This window comes from Ostrea edulis, chromosome 1 (genome assembly GCF_947568905.1).
Source record: "Ostrea edulis chromosome 1, xbOstEdul1.1, whole genome shotgun sequence".
NCBI classification, from domain to species: domain Eukaryota; kingdom Metazoa; phylum Mollusca; class Bivalvia; order Ostreida; family Ostreidae; genus Ostrea; species Ostrea edulis.
Genome location: NC_079164.1, coordinates 60,846,329 through 60,872,096, shown reverse-complemented (window position 1 = coordinate 60,872,096; position 25,768 = coordinate 60,846,329). Strand labels below are relative to the sequence as shown.

Here is a 25,768-nt window from a genome sequence, read left to right as displayed (position 1 = left end):
AACCTGATGCAGTGCCTTGTAAATTGTGTTTGATTATGCAATAAGAATAATTTGAAAAATTCAATTTTCAGGTGTATGGATGGGGTTACAACGGCAACGGACAACTAGGACTCGGTAATAATGTTAACCAACCAAATCCATGTCGTGTTCAACAACTGCAAGGTGTCATCATATCCCAGGTAGGAGGCAAATTAACATGCATGTTGTTACCGGTCATGGAGTGAGTTCTATAATGTTTAAACTAGTGATGATTTGATTGTTGCAGATAGTCCATCACTAAAAAGCATTTTCATTGAATCAGTGACAAAGTATGTCTCATGCCTAATGATTGTGAACTGGTTTATGGGTTCAGTACGTTGAGGTATTAATTAACAATCTCGTTAGGATTTTTAAAACTGATTAACATGCAGTCAAACACTTCATCTTATTTCATAGCATTTTTTTCTCTCCATTTATAGCAGAATATATAAGTTTGTAGAACACAGCTGGTATTTTCATGAAATATGCACAAGATATGCTCACACTTTGTATTTTTATTGAATGTGTCATTCTTTCACTGTTCTAGCTGGTGTGTGGATATGCTCACACTCTGGCTCTGTCTGATGAAGGAGTTTTATATTCTTGGGGAGCAAATTCTTATGGACAGCTAGGTACTGGTAACAAGGCCAATCAGGTGTCACCTTCCAAAGTCACGATAAATGGTGAAAGGTTAGTTTCAATGATTATCTTAAACCAACTTTTATTCACATGCAAGAAAATTATGCACATTTTGCGAGAACCTCATCGTCGCGAATATTTCTCATCACAAACCAGTCCTTGGATGTCTGTCATAGGCTCAAAAAAGGCTCAGTTGCAAAAATTACTTGCCTCGAACCAATTTACCACAGGTGAATCGCAAAATAAAGTAGCCGCAAATAAAATTTGGTTTACATTATACATACACCAATTTATTAGTCACCTACTGGCCTAGCAGAAGAGGACTACTAGTTTACACTTTGTCTGTCCGTCCGTCTCTCTTTCTATCCGTCTGTCTTATCTTAAAGAGTTTTCTAGCCTTATTTCATTATGTTTTGATTTAGGAAGCTGAAATTTGGTATGCATTTACTAATGTATGTTTACAGATCAAGTTGAAGTTTTGTCACAGTTGAGTGATTTTCATGCGATTTATGGGATTTTGTGTCGAATATAGTTTTCCATGCTTTTTTCCACTATGCTTTACTTAAGAATCTGACTTGCGGTTACCTAATGAGTAGATACAGATCAAATTTCACTTGGTTGATCTATTTGAACAAAAATTGTAAGACTTAGTTTTATGGTTGAATGAACTTCTTCAATTTTAGTTTTCACCATGGTTTGATTAAGGAAGCTAAAATTTAGTTTGTGATTTACTAATATATTTTTACAGATCAAGGTTAACTTTCATTGCAGTGGAATGATTTTTATGAGATTTATGGGACCTAGTGCAGAATGAAGTTTTTCGGATTTTTCTCTGCAATGCTTTAACTTAGGAATCTGAGATTTGATATGTGGTTATCAGATGAGTAAATACATATTATAAGGTTCACTTTCCTCACAGTTGAATTATTCTTACAAAAGTTGTAAAACTTGATCTCATGGTTGACTGAATTCTTGTACTCTGTCTAGTTCTCTGTATCTTTTATTGTGCAAGGTTTGTATAATGTAAGACATAACAATCTGTAACACAGTTTGTCTGATTCACTGCATCTATTTATGAGAAATCAAAATCATAATATTTCCTGTTTTAAAAAATAATATCTGCCCGCTTGTTAAAAAATATCTGAATATGAATTTTTTGACTTTATTCAAACTCACAAGAGATGGAGACACCACATGATTACAGAAACGACAGTAGAATACAATTGTTACTACTTAATACACTAGGTAGAAGTGAAAATGCTGATCTTTATATGCTTCATTGTTCAGAATACTGATATGCTTCATTGTTCAGAATACTGGTATGCTTCATTGTTCAGAATACTGGTATGCTTCATTGTTCAGAATACTGTTGGTGAGGTTGTTCCTAACACAGCAGTAGTACTCGAGACTGAGGATACAAATTAAGCATTGTTTGATGCGTCGATAAAGACATCTTCCTTGGCAGATGATCATTGATTTTTTTTTAAATATTGAAATTAAAGAAAATGCAAAGCGTCATACAATTAAAATTTCAAGACCGGACATGGTCCCAGCAGTTTATAGAAACTTATTGAATCCTATTTATAAAAATTCTTTTATATATTTTTTTCATTATGCATATACTGTTGACGTAAGATTATTCAGGCAGAATATTCTACAAAGGACTTGACTTGGGGCTGGTAGAGGGTACTGCATTGCTATACTTACAGAATGCTTGTTTTATGTACAATGTATGTTAAAGCACTAGTTTTATAAAACATTTCTAAAGTTGTCAGATGATTAAAACATTACTGTGGAATCATCATTGTCCGTGGGGGATAGATGTTCGTGGATTTCGTGGGTCACTCTTACCCACGAATTTACGTGTCCTCGAACATTGTTTTAAAAACCAAGTTGAGTTATCTCTCCTAGTGACATTGTCGCTTACCCACGAAATTACATCCCCACAAAACAGCAAAATTTTGCTTACCTATGAATATTGGCCTCCACGAATTAAAATGATTCCACAGTATTTTATGATCTGTGATAAATCCTAAATACATGTGCCAAGTGCTATCATCTAGTTGTAAGTTAGTAAATAGTAATGCTTGCAAGAATGAATATGCAAAATGGTTTTCCTTAATATACATTTGTACAGTTTATATACAGAGGATACTAAGATATGTGAACAGTAACTAGATTTTATTTGTCCAGACTAATTATGATTATTGTGCTAGATGAATGATTTTCTTTTTCTCCTGTATAATCTGTGGTTCCATTTGTATGTGTAGAATGGTAGAGATAGCAGCCAGTCATTATGCTCACATATCTGCTGCCATGACAGAGACGGGGTCTGTGTATATGTGGGGTCAATGTCGGGGTCAATCCCTGACCTCCCCAATGCTCACTAAGTTCACCTGCACTGATGATGTGTTCTCTGCATTCTCTTCCCCATTAGTGACGTGGAGAACATACAATGTGGGTAAGTCTGATGAAAAAAATGTAACACGTGTCAATATGTGCTCTGTTTGAGGACTATCAATAAAAATGTATGATGCCTATTGAGGTTCTTTGTGCTAATGAGATTGTGCTTGAACTCCAATGTTCTTCCCCACAGATCACATAAAAGGTTCCAGTATTATTGAGAGTCTGACTAAAGCTTTTGATGACCCAGTAAGATTCAGTTTTGTCATCAGATCTAAAATCTGTCTTCTGATTGTTTTAAATTTTTTCAAACCTCAACATCTAGTTGAACTTCATTTAAATCTTTGTTTAATTAACTTTCACTTTGTAGATAACTTCTGATATCAAGTTTTCAGTGGAAGGGAGGGATATATATGTTCACAAATCTGTGCTCAAAATAAGGTAAGGGTCAAAAGATCGATGCAAAGCTATCAGCAAAAAAAAAATCAATCTATATGGCTGTGAAAAATAGATATATAATTGGTTTGTATTTGATATGTAACTTTTGCTTGCTTGTACATGTATGCACTTGGTTTAATCCCCCACTCCTTCCCAATTCTTCGTGCAACCTCAATATAATCTAAATTTTACTCTTTTAGTAAGGAACATGTATAGTAAAACATGCTTATAGCGAAGTGCTGGAGACAAACAATTTCAATTCATTATAAATATTTATTTTAAAAGTGATTGTTCAGTGCGTGTATTTGGTTGTTAACTGACAGACAGAATGAATTTGTTTGTGTTTTATACCTGCATTACCTTTCGTAGGTGTGAACACTTTCGCAACATGTTCCAGTCTTGCTGGGATGAAGATGGGAGAGAGTGAGTATTTATTCTAGTTATCCCCTCGCAATTCATTGTGAGAGGGATATAGTATTAAATAGGATCATTCGTTAGTATGTGTGTGTGTAACACCGAGCTTGTAGATACTCTACAGGCCACTTTTTTTGCTCTATTGATTTGATACCTCACTTGTAGCTTTGTTATCAAGAGAGGAGGAACCCTATTGATTTTGGGGTCCAAAGGTCAAGGTCATGATGGGACTTCATAGAATAAGCTCTTAGACACTCATTTTGAGGGAATACACCCCACCTTGCAGAGCTCTTGTTAAGATAATACACACCAGTGTAAGATTGTAATTGTTAATCAGTAACCACATAGAGGGGGTGGAGGTGAGATCTGTTTGTTTGGGGAGGATTCAATTTATAATACCATGATTTGTTACAGAATGTCTTTTCATACTTTTCATTAGTACCATAGAAGTTAGTCAGTTTCCCTACACAGTGTACAAAGCATTCCTACAATATCTCTACACAGACCAAGTCAATCTGAAACCAGAGCAGGCCATAGGTATGACTTCCTACCAACTTACCAGTACAGGATTAACAATTCAGAAGGAGATATGCCTTTGCAAATAAATTTATGTGTTGATAAAGTCTATTTCATCCTAAAATTAACTTTCTTCATACCAAATTACTTTCGTTGTTGCTATTACTTTCTCTCTTTGGAATCTCTACATTAAGAAATTGGATGATTTTTAGCAGTTTGGTATATTGTTTACAGTAAGCATAATGTGATTTATCTGTAATATTCACGTTTGATTGGTCGTGGTAGGTTTGCTAGATCTGGCTAATGCCTACTGTGAGCCGTCATTGAAGCGTATATGTGAGCAGATCATCAAAAAGGGAATAACTACAGACAACGTGGCCATGTTGTATGCAGCTGCTGTCAAGTTTGAAGCAAAGGTAGGTTCTTTTGTATTCATTTAAAAGGACAAACTTATTTCAGCGTTACAAACTTCACCTGAATTTGCTGTTAGCAAAGTTGTAGGCATGTCATAGGTCATCAAAGCTGGCAGAATGTGTAAGGTATGGAGAGATTACGAGGGCCGATCAGAATGTGTAAGATATAGAGAGATTACGAGGGCTGATCAGAATGTGTAAGGTATGGAGAGATTACGAGGGCTGATCAGAATGTGTAAGGTATGGAGAAATTACGAGGGCTGATCAGAATGTGTAAGATATAGAGAGATTACGAGGGGTGATCAGAACGTGTAAGGTATAGAGAGATTACGAGGGGTGATCAGAATGTGTAAGATATAGAGAGATTATGCGGGGTGATCAGAATGTGTAAGATATAGAGAGATTATGCGGGGTGATCAGAATGTGTAAGATATAGAGAGATTACGAGGGGTGATCAGAATGTGTAAGGTATAGAGAGATTATGCGGGGTGATCAGAATGTGTAAGATATAGAGAGATTATGCAGGGTGATCAGAATGTGTAAGATATAGAGAGATTACGAGGAGTGATCAGAATGTGTAAGGTATGGAGAGATTACGAGGGGTGATCAGAATGTGTAAGATATAGAGAGATTATGCGGGGTGATCAGAATGTGTAAGGTATGGAGAGATTATGCGGGGTGATCAGAATGTGTAAGGTATGGAGAGATTACGAGGGGTGATCAGAATGTGTAAGATATAGAGAGATTACGAGGGGTGATCAGAATGTGTAAGGTATGGAGAAATTACGATGGGTGATCAGAATGTTCTGAGACTTGTGTTAAAAACTTTATCAGTGATGTCAGTGAAAATTATTTTGGGAAATGATAGAGAAAAGGTTTACAGGTGTTGAACATTTTGATATTATGTACATTTATATCTGTACATACTGTACAATTTATCACATCTGTAAACAGGACTTGATACAGGAAAACATGCTTGTTGTACTGCCCTGTTTACATATACAATATATAATGAAGTTTGGTTGTAATGAACTGTTTTCTGCTAACCCTGGAGGTTCATTATAACCGTGTTTTACTGTATAATGAAGTTTGGTTGTAATGAACTGTTTTCTGCTAACCCGGGAGGTTCAATATAACCATGTTTTACTGTATAACAAAGTTTGGTAGTAATGAACTGTTTTCCGCTAATCCTGGAGGTTCATTATAACCGTGTTTTACTGTATATAGAAGTTTGGTAGTAATGAACTGTTTTTCACTAATCCTGGAGGTTTGTTGTAACTGTGCTTTACTGTATAACAAAGTTTGGTAGTAATGAACTGTTGACATTGTTGACCTTTGACATTGGCAACCAGACCACAACTCATCACAAGTTTCAAGGGGCCATCTGAAAACAAGTAATCTGAACAAATTTTGTATTTCCCTTACATTTCCGTACATTATTACATGTACATGTATTTTAGGTTACCATTGACATTTTTTTTTAGATAAAAAAAATTCTGTATGCTGCAATATCTGTGGAGAAAACTTTGCTCTCCAGCATCAATTTTACTTCAAACACCATTCAATCAAACAATTATTCAAACCCTTTATAGAACAAACAAAATGACATTTGAATTTCAAAAATTGTGAAACTATTTTATAACATTTTTTTCTTTGAAACATCAAAGAAATTATAATGTCTAATTTTGAGATTGCACTGCATTACATGGATCAGTTGTTTTTATATGCTGTCATGGATCAACTGTTTTTATACACCCGACATGGATCAACTGTTTTTATACACCTGACATGGATCAACTGTTTTTATACATTCGACATGGATCAACTGTTTTTGTACACCCGACATGGATCAATTCTTTTATCCACACACCCCTTCATAGCCAGGTCATGTTATGGTATTGTGCAGTGTGTCTGTCTGTTTAGTTACCTTGATTAGAGGATCTAAAATAACAACAATAACTAGTGCTAACTGTAACAGGGACAATTACAGACACCCACCCCCCACCCCCCTAATCCCAAACACCCCATAATAGACATTTATTATACATTCAGTAAAAGTGTCACTTTTTTTGCTTCACTTATAAGAGATATAGTTGTTTAAGTATTACCCAATTAAAAATTGAGTTCATGTGCTGGTACATGTAAGTGATGTAGTAAAGAGTCCAAAAAGATACAGCATGAATTTCAAAACATTTCATTGAAAACTAAAATAGTTATAGAACAATAATTGATTTCAAACATTAAAAAATACTATGACCGTGCATTGACGCGCACGCAAACTTTATTTTGCAATTTTTGTTTACACCATTCATTAGGCATTCGTATCATACACCTACAGTATAAATTTCATTTTTATAATATTTCAGTCATTATGAGAAAGTTATGGCCATTTTAGTTCCATAGATTTAAAGGGGGAAAATAGCGTGCATTCACGCGCACTCGAGTACCACTCGGCATTTTATTCATGTCTTTCAGTGGACATTTGTATTTACAGTATATATACTGTATGTATATGTACTTAAAGTATAAATTTCACATTGTTTCCACCATTCATAAGGAAGTTATAACTTACAGTGGTTTAAAAATCGTCCAATTAAAATTTAACACACGTGCTAGCAAATAATTTTGACTACAACAAACCGTAGCTTTCTTGTTCATGACGTCGCATAAAGTAACGTCAAAATGACACAACGTTATCGTAAACTATACTGTATTTACAACGTATTATACATAAGTAAAGCTTTTTACGAAGACTTCATAACCATTTTATGGAAGTGTACACCATACGAAAGAATTTTGAGGAATATCATTTAATTTGGACGCGGGGCCAAATTTGGCCCCAAACGTACCTTGTCCTTTCAGTAGACAAGAACAAAAATTATGGTTATTCTACATGTGCATACGCGAGTCACGGTGTGCGTAACATTTTATGTAACAGCAATTTATAGATATTGAAATCATCTGTCTGACTCTATGATGTGAACACATAACATAAATCCATTTCACGTGTATTCAATGCATGCATGTTTAGACAAAATGACATTCGTTCTGCCTATGGAACCTATCTACAAATGGTATACTGTCACGCTAAAAAAGGTTTCATGTTGATCTTTACTGTAGTTTATGAGAACACTCGTGGACAAAAAAGTCTGAAAAATGAAAAAATAAATAAAAAATAACTAGGTCTTCCGGTAAACAACTTTCGCTGTGCTTGAAAAAACAAAAAACAAACACCAGGAGAAAATGATTGGATAAATTTACTTCCGATGTGGATAAAACACTTCCGGTGAACACGATGCACTATCACAGACTCTGAGAGATCTAGTATTAACATTAACCAGAAATTGATTCTTTTTATACTACTTCCTGTGGCTACCGGAAGAGACGGACGAAAATTTCATATCGATTAATTACTCCTCAAAGTTGCACGTCTCTATTTTATTCACCTTAGACAACAAGAATACCGGAAACGGTACGTCACAAGCTTATCTACTGTGTTTTTAAGCCATGAGTTGTAGAAATTTACTGAAGGTGGCATCAGCCATTATCAAGCTGTAATATACTTTCTACTGCACCGTACATGTATGAATAAAAGACACTAGGCTTAAAAACTGACAGGAGGTTAATAGACAAATCAAGAGCTCTGTGTGTTAAATATTTCCCCAAAATTGATTTATCTGTCAGTTTTTTCAAACAGTGAAGAAAATTAGAAAATGTTGGAAAACTGAGAGGACACAAATGAACAAACCATGTACTCGCTTTGCAACTTTCCTGAAAATTTACTTAGTTCAACCTGTAATTTCCTAAAATTGAAAAGAATCAAAATCCTTGCCACATGCATGCACATCTTCATTACCCATACAATCACTCTGTAAAATAAGAGGGTCCTTACTTGAAAACTTGTGGAAAGAGTTAGACGGACACATCGTTTGTCCTCCATATAACATTAAATTTCAAATAAAGTGACCCCGTGGGGATCCGGGTTAGAGTACATATGTAGGTCCTCGGTACTCTTGCTTGTCGTAAGAGGCGACTAAATGGGACGGGCCTTTGGGTGAGACCACAAAAACCGAGATCTCGTATCACAGCAGGTGTGGCACGATAAAGATCCCTCCCTGCTCAATGGCCATATTGGAATAAGCGCCGAGCATAGGCCTAAATTTTGCAGCCCTTCACCGGCATATGGTGACGTCTCCGTACGAGTGAAAAATTCTTGAGATGGACGTTAAACAGTATACAATCAATCAATCTATCAAATAAAGGGGCAAAACTCCTGCAATTGAAATGAATCAAAATTCTGCATGATCTAGAGTGATCCACAAATGAACTACACAATAATTTTCAGCTTGACAGAGAAATGAAAATAGAAACCCTGAACGGACGGGCGGACAGACATCGCTGTATCATAATACGTCCCTTCTAAAGACGGGCGTATAAAAATCTGATTTTGAACAAACAAGATCTCGGAACCGGAGGTGAATCCCCAAGACCTTATATAAAAGCCATCTTCGCTAGTCAAGGGTTTACGATCCGCTCCGCTCCTCTATAAACGCAGATGTTTAAGGTAGCTCCCTACACTAAAGCTTACACTCTTTATGACACGTCACAAGATGGCGATTTAAATGTTTTGTGAAATTATTTATATCGATCGATTTGTTTGTATGTAAAACTTATACGGTACCAATTTTGATGCACCAGATGCGCATTTCGACAAATAATGTCACTTCTGTGATGCTCAACCGAAATGTTTGAAATCCGAAATAACTATGAAGTTTTAGAGCTAAATATAGCCAAAAACAGCGTGCCAAAAAAAGTGGAGCCAGATTCGTCCAAGGATAAGAGCTATGCATGAGGGAGATAATCCTTAATTTTGAAATGAATTTCTAAATTTTATAACAGCAATTAAATATACATCCGTATTTTCAAGCTAGTAACGAAGTATCATCGTAGCCTAGTGGTTAAAGCAATGGGCTGGTGAACCGCAGGTCCGCTAGAATCTTTTGTTCATGTCTTGAAGTAAAATTTTAAAAATCATGTTTTTATCCAAATTTGCATATTTTCTGCCTTTTTGACATACGTATACTTATTATATATCAATGTGTTTTATGATTAAATCAATTTGTACTGATTTGAGAAACTATTTCTGGGTGCAGCTAGCCACTTTAAAACTTCAGATGAGATTTATACATGCATCTGACCATTGAATGAAAGCGGAAGCAGCTAATTTTTGAAACACAACAATGTTCACTAGTAAACTTGAGGATTTGAGATGGGCGTGAGGGGGGTACTCTCTCCCCATAAATTTTCAAAGTTTAATGCAATAATGTCCTTTATACTGAAAAATCAGAATGCAATTTAAATTCACAATTTTTATGGAGTAGATGCATACAAATAACATAAACGTCATATATTTATTTTTTCCGATCGAATTTTCAGTCTCGCTGTTTATATGCCGATTTAGGTTTCAATATTGGATGTGTCAGTTAAAATGAATTATCTTAAAATCAACAGGTGCGCTGAAAAAGGTCTTAAAGTTACAAATAGTAGAACATGTATATCGGAGGATTTCAGAAAAAAACCCATAATGAAAGGTGTTGACAATACCTGTACATATGAACTTGCCGACTCTTCAGTCGATACTATTGGCTTGTAAATGTCTCAGCATATCAGCCTGTCTAGCTACTGAAAAAATCTTGGATCGATAAATTGAAGAAAAAAAATCTACGACAAACCTTTTGTATTAAAGTCTGATTTCTGTTTGTCAACCATTGCAATTCTTTTAAAGCATCTTCACGTGTTTTAAATTCATCATGATGAACCATGCCTTTATTTTTAAGCCGTATAATGACATTGAGCAAGTAAATTCCTCAAAATTAACTACATGTAATATAATCTTAGACTGATGCAGGTATCAATTTTTATTTTCATTAAGAAATGAATCTTAGTACGCGACTGAATAAATTGTTGAATATGATCACAAAATATATGCGTCCATCCCCGATTAACACTGTTTTCATTGTCAGAGATGCATTTATAAATGAATTATATCTTTAACCTTTCGGTATAGAAATACGGACGACACCCAAGTATGTTTGTGGTAAAATGCTAGACACAGCATCAAACATGAGTGGATAAAGGTTTTTAAAAAAACACTGTATATTCCCAAATTAAATTGCAACATGTGTACTTAAAATTTTTATGAGTAATTACGCGATTTCCTTATCAAACTCCAGTAAAACACAGTAGTTTCAGGGGGCTGGGCCCCCACCTGGACCCACTGTTGACGTAAAAGCGTCCCTCGGATCCCTCGTCTCTAAAGATTTTCCACGCCCCTCTAAACTGAAATCCTGGACCTGCCCATGCTTATAAGGCAAGTGCCATCATGATGGTATGCAACATCTTCACAAGTCAAGGGTTAATGATTCGTCCAATTGCCCTTGACTTATGAAGATGGGTGTGTAAATGAAGCAAACATTTTTGAGTTCCAATGGATTGCAGAAACCAACAAGCTAACGCCATGAAGTATGCCCGTGTGAAGTGCCGCAGCTCATACCCCCATGTATTTAAAAAAAAAAAAAAAATCGAAATTTATTTTCTGTAATCCCCGGTTTGTAAAAATAATTTTACTTTGAGGGTTTTTAAAAGCTTTGGGGTATGTTTATTTTTACTAGAGCGGCCACGGCATTGGGAAAACGGGTTAATATTTATTCTGTATCACCAAAGCGTGCGACCAAGTTAAACGATCATTTCAGAGACATTTTGTTAAAGTCTTATCAGTTTAAAAGTCTTCCCATCACCTAAAGTGTAAGAATATAATGTTTCCTACAGGAAGTTCACACAATTGACTATTTGCACACGGTTTTCGAAACAGAATAGATCTGTTTAGAATTAGACAAGATCACTCGGGGAAATGAGGAAACTCCGCGGTGTATTTAAAATTTGATTAAGAGGCCTTTGGCCCGTACTGCTTACCTTATATCAGTTATATTTTCCATCATATAATGCATCAAATCCTCAAATCCCAAAACTATATTCGAGAAATATGCTTATTCAATTTGATATATTTTACTCATTAGAAGATTTCTATAAGTAAAAAAATTGGAACTCCTCTTGTGGTCTGCCCTGATCCCCGAGATGATGGTGTGAACAAAATTGAAATTTACACTACATGAAGATGCTTGCATATGTTGAAATTTTTTTTTTAAAAATCTTCTCAAGAATACCAACGGTACGTTGGTATTCTTGAGAAGATTTTTAAAAAAAAAAATTACGATAATTCCCTCTGTAAAAAAAAATAATGATTTGACAAATCATATGATTATATTTCAAGGAAATTTCAAAGAAGTTTCTTTCTACGTAATATTCTAAATCCTTTGTTTCCCAGCTATCCAGACCCTAGGGGTTATGGTGTATAAAGATGAATCTACTTGACGCGCTTCGTGATTGATTGATTGAATATTGTTTAACGTCCCTCTCGAGAATATTTCACTCATATGGAGACGTCACCACTGCCGGTGAAGGGCTGCAAAATTTAGGCCTATGCTCGGCGCTTATGGCATTTGAGCAGGGGGGGATCTTTATCGTGCCACACCTGCTGTGACCTCGGTTTTTGTGGTCTCATCCGAAGGACCGCCCCATTTAGTTGCCTTCTACGACAAAAAAGGGGTACTGAGGACCTATTCTAACCCAGATCCCCACGCGATTCGTGGAAAATATGCTGGCGTGAATTGTTGCAGGTCTAACCCTCATCTATTTTCAAAAAATGATATTTATTATTTTTTAAAATTTACATTCTTCTTGCATTTAAGTCGGAATTCACAGCCGTTAAATTTGACGTAATATATTTTAATGCCACCCGAGATCGGGGGGGGGGGGGGGGGGGGGGCTTATTGTTTTTGTCCTGTCTGTCATTCTGTAAGAAACTTTAACCTTGCTTATAACTTTTGAACAGTAAGTGCTAGAGCTTTGATATTTCACATGTGTATTCCTTGTGACAAGACCTTTCCATGGGTACCAAAATGTTTGACCCTGTGACCTTGACCTTGGAGTTTGACCTACTATTAAAAAAATTAACATTCGTCATAACTTCTAAAAGGTAAATTTATATTAGAGCTTTCATATTGTACATGAGCATTTTTTGTGACAAGATCTTTCTACCGGTACCAAGATATTTGTCCTTGTGACATTGGCCATCTTTAGAATTGGCCATTATCGGGGGCATTTGTGTTTCACAAACACATCTTGTTTAAGATTCATATTGCATCATATACGGTAAATTTCGCCGTTAGATCGACGTCACAATACATTTGGTTACTTCGTTTCCATTTTGTTGCAACAACAATATTGCTTTGCGTCATAAAAAAATCGAACTCCTTTGTAATTGTTTATCAAATGACATCAAATCCGATTTTTAAAATCAAACTATGAGGAATGTAGTTTGGGACAGTTTTCGCTCCTTTATACGCTTCAATATTATTAATGCATTTATAGATATACCCATGCAACTGTGAATCAATTCATTTTCCACTTATAGATATAGGATACGAATTTAGCTATGTTTTTACACAATATTCAAACTTACTGATATTTTTATGTTCTGTTTTTGAACTCTAGGAAAAGTCGGGTGGGTATTTCCTATATTTACAGAGCCTTAAATGTTGACCTGATTTAATATTTCGGCAATTGACGTCAATGTTGGAAGTTTCAAGGTTACGGCTTGTGTTTAAATTTCCACCGGACCGTCTCTATGGTAGCAGTTTTTCTGTTTACCTATTTTCACATTTGAGCAGAATTTGCTTACAGCAAACTATACTTTGAATTAAAGAATCATATGATATTGCTATTCCAAAAACAGTTGAACGGATTATTTTTTTCTGATACGATAAGATTTAATTTCGACAAGAAGTCCAGTAGATAGACGGACGTCAATAAGCTGGATTATTTTGCGCGATTTTTGTCTTCAATTGCGTCCTACTTAGGACATGCGCGGTGGACTGTATAAATTGATGATGGTACCTCGTTCCTCATTCAGTATATAGACGCTTCCGAGGCTTACACCCGGTGAGTATGTGAAAAAACTTTGTATTTTGTTTTCTTTCAATATTTAAAACCGTTTCTGTCTAAGTTTGTACAATCACCGTTTTCTCTATTTTTACAAATTTTGTTATGATTCATAAACGTAATAGAGAATATACAATATCAATATATATATAATTCCCCCCTCTGGTATATCCAGGGGTCCGTGTTTTCCCAACTCTCAATTTTGTATTGCTTATAGGAATTATGACCACTGTTCCTTTCATAGAAAATACTGAGATGTGAAAAATACTTGCATTAAAGTACATGAGAAAAGAATTCATATATATAATTCATATATATATATATAAGCACTGAAAAGGCTACGACACTGTTGGTTATTTAAAACTCAAATTTTCGACGCAACCCGCGTCTTTATCAAGAGAGATATATTACATAAACAAATAACACACACCACGAAAAAACGACAAGTATCAATAATTTTGCATATAATATCATAATCATAATATATATATACTTAGTATTTTTCAGTTACAGGGTAAATATCAACGACAACACAAATATTGTTCCTTTTTAAATAAAATTAATAAGTTGGCAACCGTATGTACATGTATATATAACCATATGAAACATTTTATGCAAGATAATAAAACATGGGATGGATTTGCTTACTGTATCTAATAATAAGTGTGATTTCATTGTAGACAATACAACAAAATGGATTTTACTATGAATTCCTCGTCGTGGGCTGAAGCAGTTTCAAGGGTCGGTATCCTGAATAGCACGAATGATTCACTGAAAATGGACGCATTTGTCAACACTCTGCCGTCTGAACTTTTGCCGTCCCTGATATACGTCTGCTGCCTCCTTATCACCGGTATCATCGGGAATGCCCTGGCCTGCAGCGTCTACCACAAGAAGTGGAGGAAAAAACGCAAAGTGTCCACACTCTTCATTCTCACCCTGGCTTGGACTGACTTTTTAAACTGTTTAGCCACTATGCCTTTTGAGATAGCGTTGTTAGTTAACTTTACATCGTTTGACTACCCCGTGCTCTGCAAAGTATCTCGCTGGCTGACCTATTTGTTGAATTGTTTCTCCACCATGACTCTCTTAGGTATCGCATTGGATAGACTATTTGGCATAAGGTACACTTTTAAAAAGGCGCTATTTGGAGTAACACGCTGCAAAATCTACCTTGGATTTTCTTTTTTGGTTGCACTTATAACCACGTGGCCAGCTTTGGTTCTTTTTGGAACATTTACAGAGTCTCACACCAAGACTTGTCTTATAGACGATGATTATGTTTCTAACCAAAAGACAATTAAGCCTTTTTGGCATGGAATTTACCTGATTTTGTCTATCTTTGTCGTAGACAGCATTTTCATTATCATCTACTGTATGATTGGATGCTCAATCTATCAAAGGCGCATCAGCCCCTCCAGTTTTCGAAGAGACAGTAGAATCTCGTCGTCTTTCTCGCCAAAAAGATGGTCCGTGGACTCGTACTCTTGCAATTCAAAAAAGAACAATTTTAATCGTCAGAGCTGCAGGTCAGACGTTGATGAAAACCTTGAAGATGATGTTTTCGCGGATATTCCTAGAAATCCGCAAATCCAAAAGCTATATTCGTTTAAAACTGATTCCCGCTACAATGGTCGGTTCTCGCCAAAACAAGCCTCGCCGACAAAGCCACGACAATTTTTCAATTCACCGTCGCGACAGAACATGTTTAGGGCGTATTCCTTTAGAAGTTCATCGTCCAGTAATTTTTCCGGACGGAATAGGCGATTTGAGTCGTTGTCAAATGATAGCATGAGATTCGGTCCGCGGTCAGGGACCAGGAAGACGCTACTGATGCTGTGCATGGTGACCGCTGTGTACATACTGACATTCCTGCCGTATTGTGTTCTTGTCATTCTGAGATATACATCCCCGGGGTTGTATTCGAGGCTGAATACGATAGAGAAAAACGTCTACCAGCTTTTTATCAGGTCCTACATGCTTAGCATGTCTACGAATTCTATTATCTATAGCTTTATGAATAATCAATTTAGGCGAGAATGTTACTTAGTGATAAAATCTATGATGTACATTTTTCGTCAAAATCATGACTGAAACCAAATAATGTCAAACAGTATTTCGAGTTTACAATAGGAGCTGTATAGAATAATGAAGGAGAATCTTACTCAATGAAAACTGTATACTGTAGATTCCTAAAGATACAGAAAAAATTGATATCGCGTAATTTCAAGAGAGGCATTGCTCGCGAAATGAAATAACTCGCTTTTAATTTTCTGTTGCAAAAAGACATGCAAGAAGTATTGATTAACTGGCGAAGCGCGAATTCATGTTCACGTGATTTGACTATACGAGCGCCATATCAGGAACTCGCGTAAAATAAGGAATCTACAAAGTCAGTGGAGCACAATACAAATGGAAAATATCTAATGTTGTAATATTTGACATGCGATATGCTAATAAAGAATGTACTGTGAACAATCACTTTGTTATACCCCCCGCAACAAGTTGTGGGGGGGTTGGGGGGGGGGGGGTTATACTGGAATCGGGTTGTCCGTCTGTCCGTCCGTCCGTCTGTAGACGCAATGGTTTCCGGGCTCTAAAGCATTATCCTTTCCACCTACCGTCACCATATCATACATATGGACTACCCATGGGATGATGTTCCCTATCGATTTTGGAGTCCAAAGGTCAAGCGCACTGGACATCGAAGTAGCAATATGGTTTCCGGGCTCTAAAGCGTTATCCTTTCCACCTACCGTCACCATATCATACATATGGACTACCCATGGGATGAAGATGTTCCCTATCGATTTTGGGGTCAAAAGGTCAAAGGTCACGCGCACTGGACATCGAAGTAGCAATATAGTTCGGTTTGTCATGCCATTTGTTTTTTACACTCAGAAAAGAGGTAGTTTATACGTATTACCAACACCCTTTGGGAGATTGGGGTAATCGGGGGGTATTCTTAGTGAGCATTACTCACAGTACCTCTTGTTTTAACAGGATGCATACTAAAACAGACAGCACTAGATAAGACTATTAGTGAATTTAAAAACCAGTTCATTATGTTCTGGTAAAACAGGAAAGATGTGACCTTGGGTCTGTCGGGGATTGAAACTTTAAATCGATTCAACCATCACTTGATTAAAGCAAGACCTTTAAAGATGTTCCCCAAACGCTCCCCCTTCTACTAAGTGGCGTTCCTTTCGTGCACAATAAATCATACTGTATGTATATTATACACAAAATCAATGAATTTCAATCTGTTTCCTCTTTTTTTGTACAGTCATAAAATTAAAGTATTTTCGAATCAAAATAAATGGAACGTGGATGCGTGTGTTGGTCTATACTTTTTACTTTGTCGATCAGATATGACTCAAAATACACCCATCATGTAATCTTTCAAAAACAGGAGAGGTTTGTCTCTAATATTACAGAAAGTGTCTTATAAACAGATCTGTGTCCAATATTACAGAAAGTGTCTTTTAAACAGATCTGTGTCCAATATTACAGAAAGTGTCTTATAAACAGATCTGTGTCCAATATTACAGAAAGTGTCTTATAAAGAGGTCTGTCTCCAATATTACAGAAAATGTATTATAAAGAGGTCCGTGTCCAATATTACAGAAAGTGTCTTATAAAGAGGTCTGTCTCCAATATTACAGAAAATGTATTATAAAGAGGTCTGTGTCCAATATTGCAGAAAGTGTCTTATAAAGAGGTCTGTCTCCAATATTACAGAAAATGTTTTACAAGAGGTCTGTGTCCAATATTACAGGAAATGTATTATAAAGAGGTATCTCTCCAATATTACAGAAAATGTATTATAAAGAGGTCTGTGTCCAATATTACAGAAAATGTCTTATAAACAGATCTGTCTCCAATATTACAGAAAGTGTCTTATAAACAGATCTGTCTCCAATATTACAGAAAGTGTCTTATAAAGAGGTCTGTCTCCAATATTACAAAAAGTGTCTTATAAAGAGGTCTGTGTCCAATATTACAGAAAATGTCTTGTAAAGAGGTCTGTGTCCAATATTACAGAAAATGTCTTATAAAGAGGTCTGTCTCCAATATTACAGAAAATGTCTTATAAAGAGGTCTGTCTCCAATATTACAGAAAGTGTCTTGTAAAGAGGTCTGTGTCCAATATTACAGAAAATGTCTTATAAAGAGGTCTGTGTCCAATATTACAGAAAATGTATTATAAAGAGGTCTGTTTCCAATATTACAGAAAGTGTCTTATAAAGAGGTCTGTGTCCAATATTGCAGAGTGTCATATAAAGAGGTCTGTGTCCAATATTACAGAAAGTGTCTTATAAACAGGTCTGTGTCCAATATTACAGGAAATGTATTATAAAGAGGTATATCTCCAATATTACAGAAAATGTAGTATAAAGAGGTCTGTGTCCAATATTACAGAAAATGTCTTATAAGAGGTCTGTCTCCAATATTACAGGAAATGTATTATAAAGAGGTATCTCTCCAATATTACAGAAAATGTCATATAAAGAGGTCCGTGTCCAACATTACAGAAAATGTCTTATAAAGAGGTCTGTGTCCAATATTACAGAAAATGTCTTATAAAGAGGTCTGTGTCCAATATTACAGAAAATGTCTTATAAAGAGGTCTGTGTCCAATATTACAGGAAATGTAGTATAAAGAGGTCTGTGTCCAATATTACAGAAAATGTAGTATAAAGAGGTCTGTGTCCAATATTACAGAAAATGTCTTATAAGAGGTCTGTCTCCAATATTACAGGAAATGTATTATAAAGAGGTATCTCTCCAATATTACAGAAAATGTCATATAAAGAGGTCCGTGTCCAACATTACAGAAAATGTCTTATAAAGAGGTCTGTGTCCAATATTACAGAAAATGTCTTATAAAGAGGTCTGTGTCCAATATTACAGAAAATGTCTTATAAATAGGTCTGTGTCCAATATTACAGGAAATGTATTATAAAGAGGTATCTCTCCAATATTACAGAAAATGTCTTATAAAGAAGTCTGTGTCCAATATTACAGAAAATGTATTATAAAGAGGTATCTCTCCAATGCAAGGTGAAGATAACGAACAGCGATCAATCTCATAACTCCTACAAGCAATACAAAATAGATAGTTGGGCAAACACGGACCCCTGGACACACCAGAGGTGGGATCAGGTGCCTAGGAGGAGTAAGCATCCCCTGTTGACCGGTCACACCCGCCGTGAGCCCTATATCCTGATCAGGTAAACGGAGTTATCCGCAGGCAAAATCAGTGTGCCAAGAACGGCTTAACAATCGGTATGAAACACGTCAGACAGCATTTGACCCAATGCGAGGTTGTATTGACGAACTAGATCGTTATAACGACCATGGAATTTGCGAAATGCTGACTTCAATCCAGACTGTTGAAATCCCTGTACCATCAACTTGTTTGTCAGTAGCTTACCTCGATTTAAAAACTGACTATACCCAGAACAAGCTCTTGCATATCGAATCAGTTGAGATATATAAACACCATATGCAGGTGATAATAGAATATTGCTACACAAATATGGGAAGTTGACGATGGAGAAGCTGAAACCATCCCGTTTGTCATACAGTTGAGTTGTCAGTTTGCCGTTAATGTCTACTTTCAGTAAAATATCTAAGTATGAAGCAGAAGTGGGCGACTCTGTGGTGTCCTTTATTTCGAGCTCACAGGGATATATCAAATCGACATATGAATGAAAGCTATCATTGTTAATAGACAAAACGTCATCGATATATCTAAAAGTCGAATTGAAGGTCACAGCGAGAGATTTTTTCTTCTCGCGTAGAAGTTTTTGAATAAATTCTGCTTCATATGAATATAAAAACAGGTCAGCTAACAAAGGAGCACAATTCGTGCCCATGGGAATTCCAACAGACTGTTGGAAGACCTGATCACCAAAGACCACGAATATTACAGAAAATGTCTTATAAAGAGGTCTGTGTCCAATATTACAGAAAATGTCTTATAAAGACGTCTGTCTCCAATATTACAGAGTGTCTTATAAAGAGGTCAGTGTCCAATATTACAGAAAATGTCTTATAAAGAGATCTGTCTCCAATATTACAGAAAGTGTCTTATAAAGAGGTCTGTCTCCAATATTACAAAATGTGTCTTATAAAGAGGTATGTGTCCAATATTACAGAAAATGTCTTATAAAGAGGTCTGTCTCCAATATTACAGAAAATGTCTTATAAAGAGGTCTGTCTCCAATATTACAGAAAGTGTCTTGTAAAGAGGTCTGTGTCCAATATTACAGAAAATGTCTTATAAAGAGGTCTGTGTCCAATATTACAGAAAATGTATTATAAAGAGGTCTGTTTCCAATATTACAGAAAGTGTCTTATAAAGAGGTCTGTGTCCAATATTGCAGAGTGTCATATAAAGAGGTCTGTGTCCAATATTACAGAAAGTGTCTTATAAACAGGTCTGTGTCCAATATTACAGGAAATGCCGTATAGAGAGGTCTGTCTCCAATATTACAGGAAATGCCGTATTTGGATGTTAACCTTTGATTTACTACCACATTACTGAATATATTGGACGGGTGTATTTTGCAGCACAAGTGTTACTCTTCGTCGACTATTGAATGGTTTATTCTATTATATATCACCGAATCTATTGAACAGGCATATCATTGCTCTGGTTGATATTTGTTTAAAGTTAGGATCCTTATCTATGTGTATAATATATACAGTACTGTTTGAAAGTTATTTTCATGGCCCCAGTCTCAGAAGTTTTGATTACCCCTGTATTCAGGTGCAGATTGAGATCAGTCCACATTGAATTTTCTGCATTTCAAACTTTTCCTCCTATGAATGTTAGCTTCATCAATGTCTTGGAGTTGATACCAATACAACCCAGGGATACATTATCATTAATTTTTAGGGTTGTTATTGACTTAGTCCGAAATATCTGACGTTTTCCTGGCTCGGTAAATATCAAAATCATAAAAAAGCCAGGAAAACGTCCGAAATATCTGACGTTTTCCTGGCTCGGTAAATATCAAAATCATAAAAAAGCCAGGAAAACGTCAGATATTTCGGACTATTATTGACTGTGTGCAAAAATATGTCGAATAGGTTGTTATAAAGTTTACTGAAGGCGAGACATGCTTTCTATGGACTTACACAAACCAACATATTTCCATAGACAGTCAGTGACAAACATGAGTGTTTTGTTTTGTCAAGGACGAAAACTTTTAAAATGTAAATATGTTATATAAAAAGTTGCAATCTAAATGATGCTACTTGCAGCCTAGTGAAGCCTAGATGGTAACTATGTGACCCATTTTATCCTATGACAGAGCCTCATTCTAGTCCAAGTCAAAATAATTGCCTGCATTACAGAAACGCTTTCTTTCTTTATATAAATCTCTTTTAATTCGTTTTAATTTTATTTTCACATAAATTTTCAATTTTACCTTGACACGAAATAGGGTTATCATGAATGATTTTATATACCAGTAATGTATATTGTAACCGTCACAATTTCTGCCCACACATACTGAAGAAAGATCCATTCTATATTTATTCAAATCCAATTTTGGTTACTATTACTTAACAGTCATTATTTCAAATTGCCTATTAGGGATGGATGAAGTTGGTGAAAATAAAAACGAGACAAAATTAATTTCTTGTGAAAAATGATGTTTTGCTGATAACTCATACAGAACAATAAGGTTGTGAAAGTGTTTTACTGGAAAATCAGACAGAACAAGATTATGAAAATAAACTTCTTGAATTATAGTGATATAGAATATTTACATGAATTGTGATCTCTGTTTTAGGATCTGGAGGAGTTTTGTTTTCGCTTTGCTTTGAACCACATGACAGTAGTGACACAAACACAAGCCTTTGGACAGTTGGATGAATCCGTTCTCAAAGAGTTTATACGCAAAGCAGCCATGTCTGGAGCTTTCAAGTACTGACTACAGGAAAGGGCCGGTATGTTGCAGCTTGTAGACAGTGAATGACAAACAAAACTACGCTAAACTATGATTTCGCATCTTCAATTAAGAAATTATTTTCTAGTTTATATCTTTCATGGGAAAACACTTGTTGTGACTGATTTTTTTCATTGGAAACCTTACATGAAGCAGTGATATCTAAATCTACCCAATACCTGTATTCTAAAACACTTCTAGCAAGTGCATTCATGTACATGGATATTAGGTATGTAAAGGGATAAATACTTCACTAAGCATTTTACTTATATATACCATTCATGAAATTATAGGAACCTTCAAAAACTGGAATTTTATAATTTACCAATGGAGGCATGAAGTACATGTAACTGATGCAATTGTATTCAACAGATCCAAGAGACAGTCTACTTTAACCTCATCCTCACTATATCAAGTTATAGTGATTACATAGATGTAACTCCACACATCCTCACAATGTCAAGTGTTTAGTGATGACATATCTCACACAAGTATTTAGTGATGATGTACCCCACACAAGTGTTTAGTGATGACGTACCCCACACAAGTGTTTAGTGATGACGTACCCCACACAAGTGTTTAGTGATGACGTACCCCACACAAGTATTTAGTGATGATGTACTCCACACAAGTGTTTAGTGATGACGTACCCCACACAAGTGTTTAGTGATGACATACCACACACAAGTGTTTAGTGATGACATACCCCACACAAGTGTTTAGTGATGACGTACCCCACACAAGTGTTTAGTGATGACGTACCCCACACAAGTGTTTAGTGATGACGTACCCCACACAAGTGTTTAGTGATGACATACCCCACACAAGTGTTTAGTGATGACGTACCCCACACAAGTGTTTAGTGATGACGTGCCCCACACAGGGAGGGTACGTAATCACAAAACCTCGACATTGTGAGGATGCTTTAACCTTGGTGACTTCCAACCTTGTATTGATGTAGTCAATTATCAAAATCAAAAGCTTATGGAGCACCAGATTAATATATACTCAAATAACTGGAAGATATCTTTTCAACATAATGTGCAATAATTGATTTGATGCACTCATTAATTAAATTGATGAGAGCAATAATTGATTTGAGGTGCATATTAATTCAATTGATGAGAGCAAAAATTGATTTGATTTGCACATCAATTATTACTCTCATCACATCAATTGATATGCACATCAATTTGGTGGAATTATTGCTTGCAAAATTTTTATTTGTACTAAGGGCTGTTCCATTAAAACATATGAGGTACCCGGGGAAGGCACTTTAAAATTTGGGTAACCACCCATAGAAGCATAAAAATGTAATGAGGGACCACTCACAGAAGCAATTTTAGATAGTGCGGCACCACCCATAGAAGTGAAATAAATGTGAAATACACTTTTTCTTTAAATTCAATATGTATGAATGACTATTTATAACCCCTGAATAGAGGTCTATTTTCAGATGTTCCCAAGCATGATAGTAAAGAGAAGAGTATCTTCGGTGTCATCACCATTCAAATAACTGGCCATCAATGAAGCTTGATCATAGAACCATCAATTTATTTTATCAAGACTGTCTTTCTTAAACATGATGAACTAAATTAATTTTATAAGTCTACCTGTTCATAAAAAGCCTAGTATTGTAAATGTTCAAAAACAACTATGAAAAGTTTTAAAATTGACTAGTATTTTGAGTATTAAAAAACAAGAAAATGTGTCTCTTTACGTAAATAAAATGATATTCTATGTTTCTTAGTCAATATATAAATTTACAACCTGCAACTTAAGATTTGTGAGGCTCTATTCTACCGTTTTCAACAATTGCGATAAATTCCAATTTCTCGATTCATATTTGTGCGCCATGTTTGATGTACTGAAGTTTCAACTTCCGATTGTCAAGTCATTTGCATATGTCATATAAAGTAGTATTTACATCAAAGGACAAGTATGGAGGCGAAAGCTATTTCGTCGGTATTGAATTTAATATCAAGTTAAAAACCGAACAGCAGAGTGTAAATTCTTTCTGCAACAATATGATTTTCCTTTCTTTGTCGAAGTGGCTCAAGTAACTACATTTTCGCGCTGATTGTCAATGTTTAGCTTTTTCATTAGATCCACCTACGAGATTTCGCGATAAAAAGCATGGCGGAGCAGACGAAGAATTTTGCATGCTGTACATTATATTTAATGAAAAACACCTTTATTAGACATGCCCGAGCACAAAGTTGGTACTCCTTTTGGTGTAACTGTAAACAACATTTGGGACAGTGCAGAGTTTATTATCGGTTATTCATAAAATTATTTTGCACCATTACGGAGATCCTATGGAATGGTAGCCTCATCCCGAAAACGTCAGAATAAAAAAAAATTGGATAAGGCTACATTATTGCAGCTAGAAAAAAATCAAAAACCGTTTCAATGGACCACGAGCACGTTTCGTTTTCCATTTTGGACAAGGGAGATAATCCTAATTTCCCGTCGGCGGTCACTATAATTTTAGAGTCAAACTGGAAACGATAACCGGATCGCGGAACCTCATCGACCGAGATAAAATGAAGACAGAAAACGGCGTTCGTTTCACATTCTACTTTCAACCCTTCCCTTCTCTTGTTGCATTCCTCTCAGTTTCGGTAAAAAATAAAGATTTTATCAAAACAACCACCCACAGATGAAGTTTTCTGGCAGTAGGTACCCACCATATATGCAATTTTCTACCAATGACAAGCACCCATAGATTTTTTTTTAATTGCCGTCCCCGGGTACCTCATATGTTTTAATGGAACAGCCCTAAGATATCTTTAATCATTTACGACACTTTTTTATAAGGAATTAATGTGTGCATCAATTCTTTTAAAGAGATCAACAATTAAATTAAAATTAATATAATTCAGTTCTGGATATATTATACAGGTGCTCTCCCTAGAAGAATTACGAACATTGATTGAATTAATAATATCATTAATTCAATTGAAGAGAGCAATAATTGAATGCATTAATTGAATTGATGCGTGCATAAATAGTATCATTGCTCTCTTCAATTGAATTGCAAATTGAAGAGAGCAATTATAGCACTCAATTTCGCAGAATAATTAATGCTATCAACAAGTCATTTAATGTGCACAATAATTCAGAATTGAAGAGATCATTAATTATTTGATGATATCTTTTAATAATTGAATTGTTGTGCATATCAAATGAAATGATTATACCTTCATATAATTAAAGATATCTTCCATTGAGTTCAGGTTCATTTGGTGCTCCATAAGAGCTTAAACCTTCCTTCCAAATCAAGGTGGAAAATAAAACAAAGTGATAAAAATATAAATGGTATGTACATGTAAGTACCAAGTCAACAAGTTGATTGTACTTTTATAGTATGCTTAATTTTGGTTATATATGCTTTAGTCTAAAAGTGTTGTGAAAAGGTAAAACCACAATGGATTCAGACCCCGGATTGCTTGGTTACTGACAATTCAACAAATCTGACCAGACAAGAAGTATAATACTTCATACATTTCCACAGTGTTCATTATAGCAGTGTTCCTTTGAAAAGTTGCAGATGAAATTTTGCATCAGCTGTGAGTTTTGTACAGAAATTAAAGATGGCATTTTAGTTAGGACGCTGGTAGTCTTTCAGACTTTGTATCCAGTATGACAAATATGCTGGATGTCAGACTGCCAGGCTTAATGAATTGATACGTGATATTCCAATATTTGTGATGTATATTTTTGTTTATTATTTTCTTGTTTCATAGAATAAAGCTCTTAAAACAGACTGGCTTTATTATTTTTCGGGGAGTATAAAAACAAACAATAAAATCACACCATATAATGTGACTAGTTTCAATTTAGTATCAATAGCATTAGAGAATATGTTGTTTGAATCAATAGCATTAGAGAATATGTTGT

The 25,768-nt window shown here is 35.5% G+C and overlaps 2 protein-coding genes and 1 long non-coding RNA gene across 7 annotated transcripts in view; all 3 read left to right on the top strand.

Annotated features, from left to right (window-relative positions):
* The window catches only part of LOC125648827 (RCC1 and BTB domain-containing protein 1-like), a 35,721-nt gene extending 10,087 nt beyond the window's left edge, over window positions 1-25,634 (top strand). For all 4 annotated transcript variants that reach the window (XM_048875823.2, XM_048875830.2, XM_048875838.2 and 1 more), the window contains exons 7-15: window positions 72-179; window positions 566-708; window positions 2,928-3,118; window positions 3,254-3,309; window positions 3,431-3,501; window positions 3,868-3,921; window positions 4,352-4,449; window positions 4,714-4,844; window positions 21,710-25,634. In XM_048875823.2, the coding sequence (XP_048731780.1) occupies window positions 72-179; window positions 566-708; window positions 2,928-3,118; window positions 3,254-3,309; window positions 3,431-3,501; window positions 3,868-3,921; window positions 4,352-4,449; window positions 4,714-4,844; window positions 21,710-21,850 (993 nt within the window). In that variant the 3' untranslated portion in view covers window positions 21,851-25,634. The remainder of the gene's footprint in view (window positions 1-71; window positions 180-565; window positions 709-2,927; window positions 3,119-3,253; window positions 3,310-3,430; window positions 3,502-3,867; window positions 3,922-4,351; window positions 4,450-4,713; window positions 4,845-21,709) is intronic.
* LOC125648854 (alpha-2C adrenergic receptor-like) lies at window positions 13,746-16,376 on the top strand. Of its 2 annotated transcripts, none has more exons than XM_048875859.2 (2): window positions 13,746-13,901; window positions 14,582-16,376. In XM_048875859.2, the coding sequence occupies exon 2, from the start codon at window positions 14,595-14,597 to the stop codon at window positions 15,993-15,995; it is 1,401 nt and encodes a 466-aa protein (XP_048731816.1). In that variant the 5' UTR covers window positions 13,746-13,901; window positions 14,582-14,594; the 3' UTR covers window positions 15,996-16,376. The 2 variants fall into 2 exon arrangements, with proteins under 2 accessions (XP_048731816.1, XP_048731826.1); XM_048875869.2 differs by having other exon boundaries at window positions 13,774-13,905.
* Window positions 16,493-17,245, top strand: LOC130052002 (uncharacterized). Its single transcript, XR_008800310.1, has 2 exons — window positions 16,493-16,580; window positions 16,727-17,245. It is a non-coding gene; the product is annotated as an uncharacterized LOC130052002 (long non-coding RNA).
* Window positions 25,635-25,768: the final 134 nt, after the last annotated feature.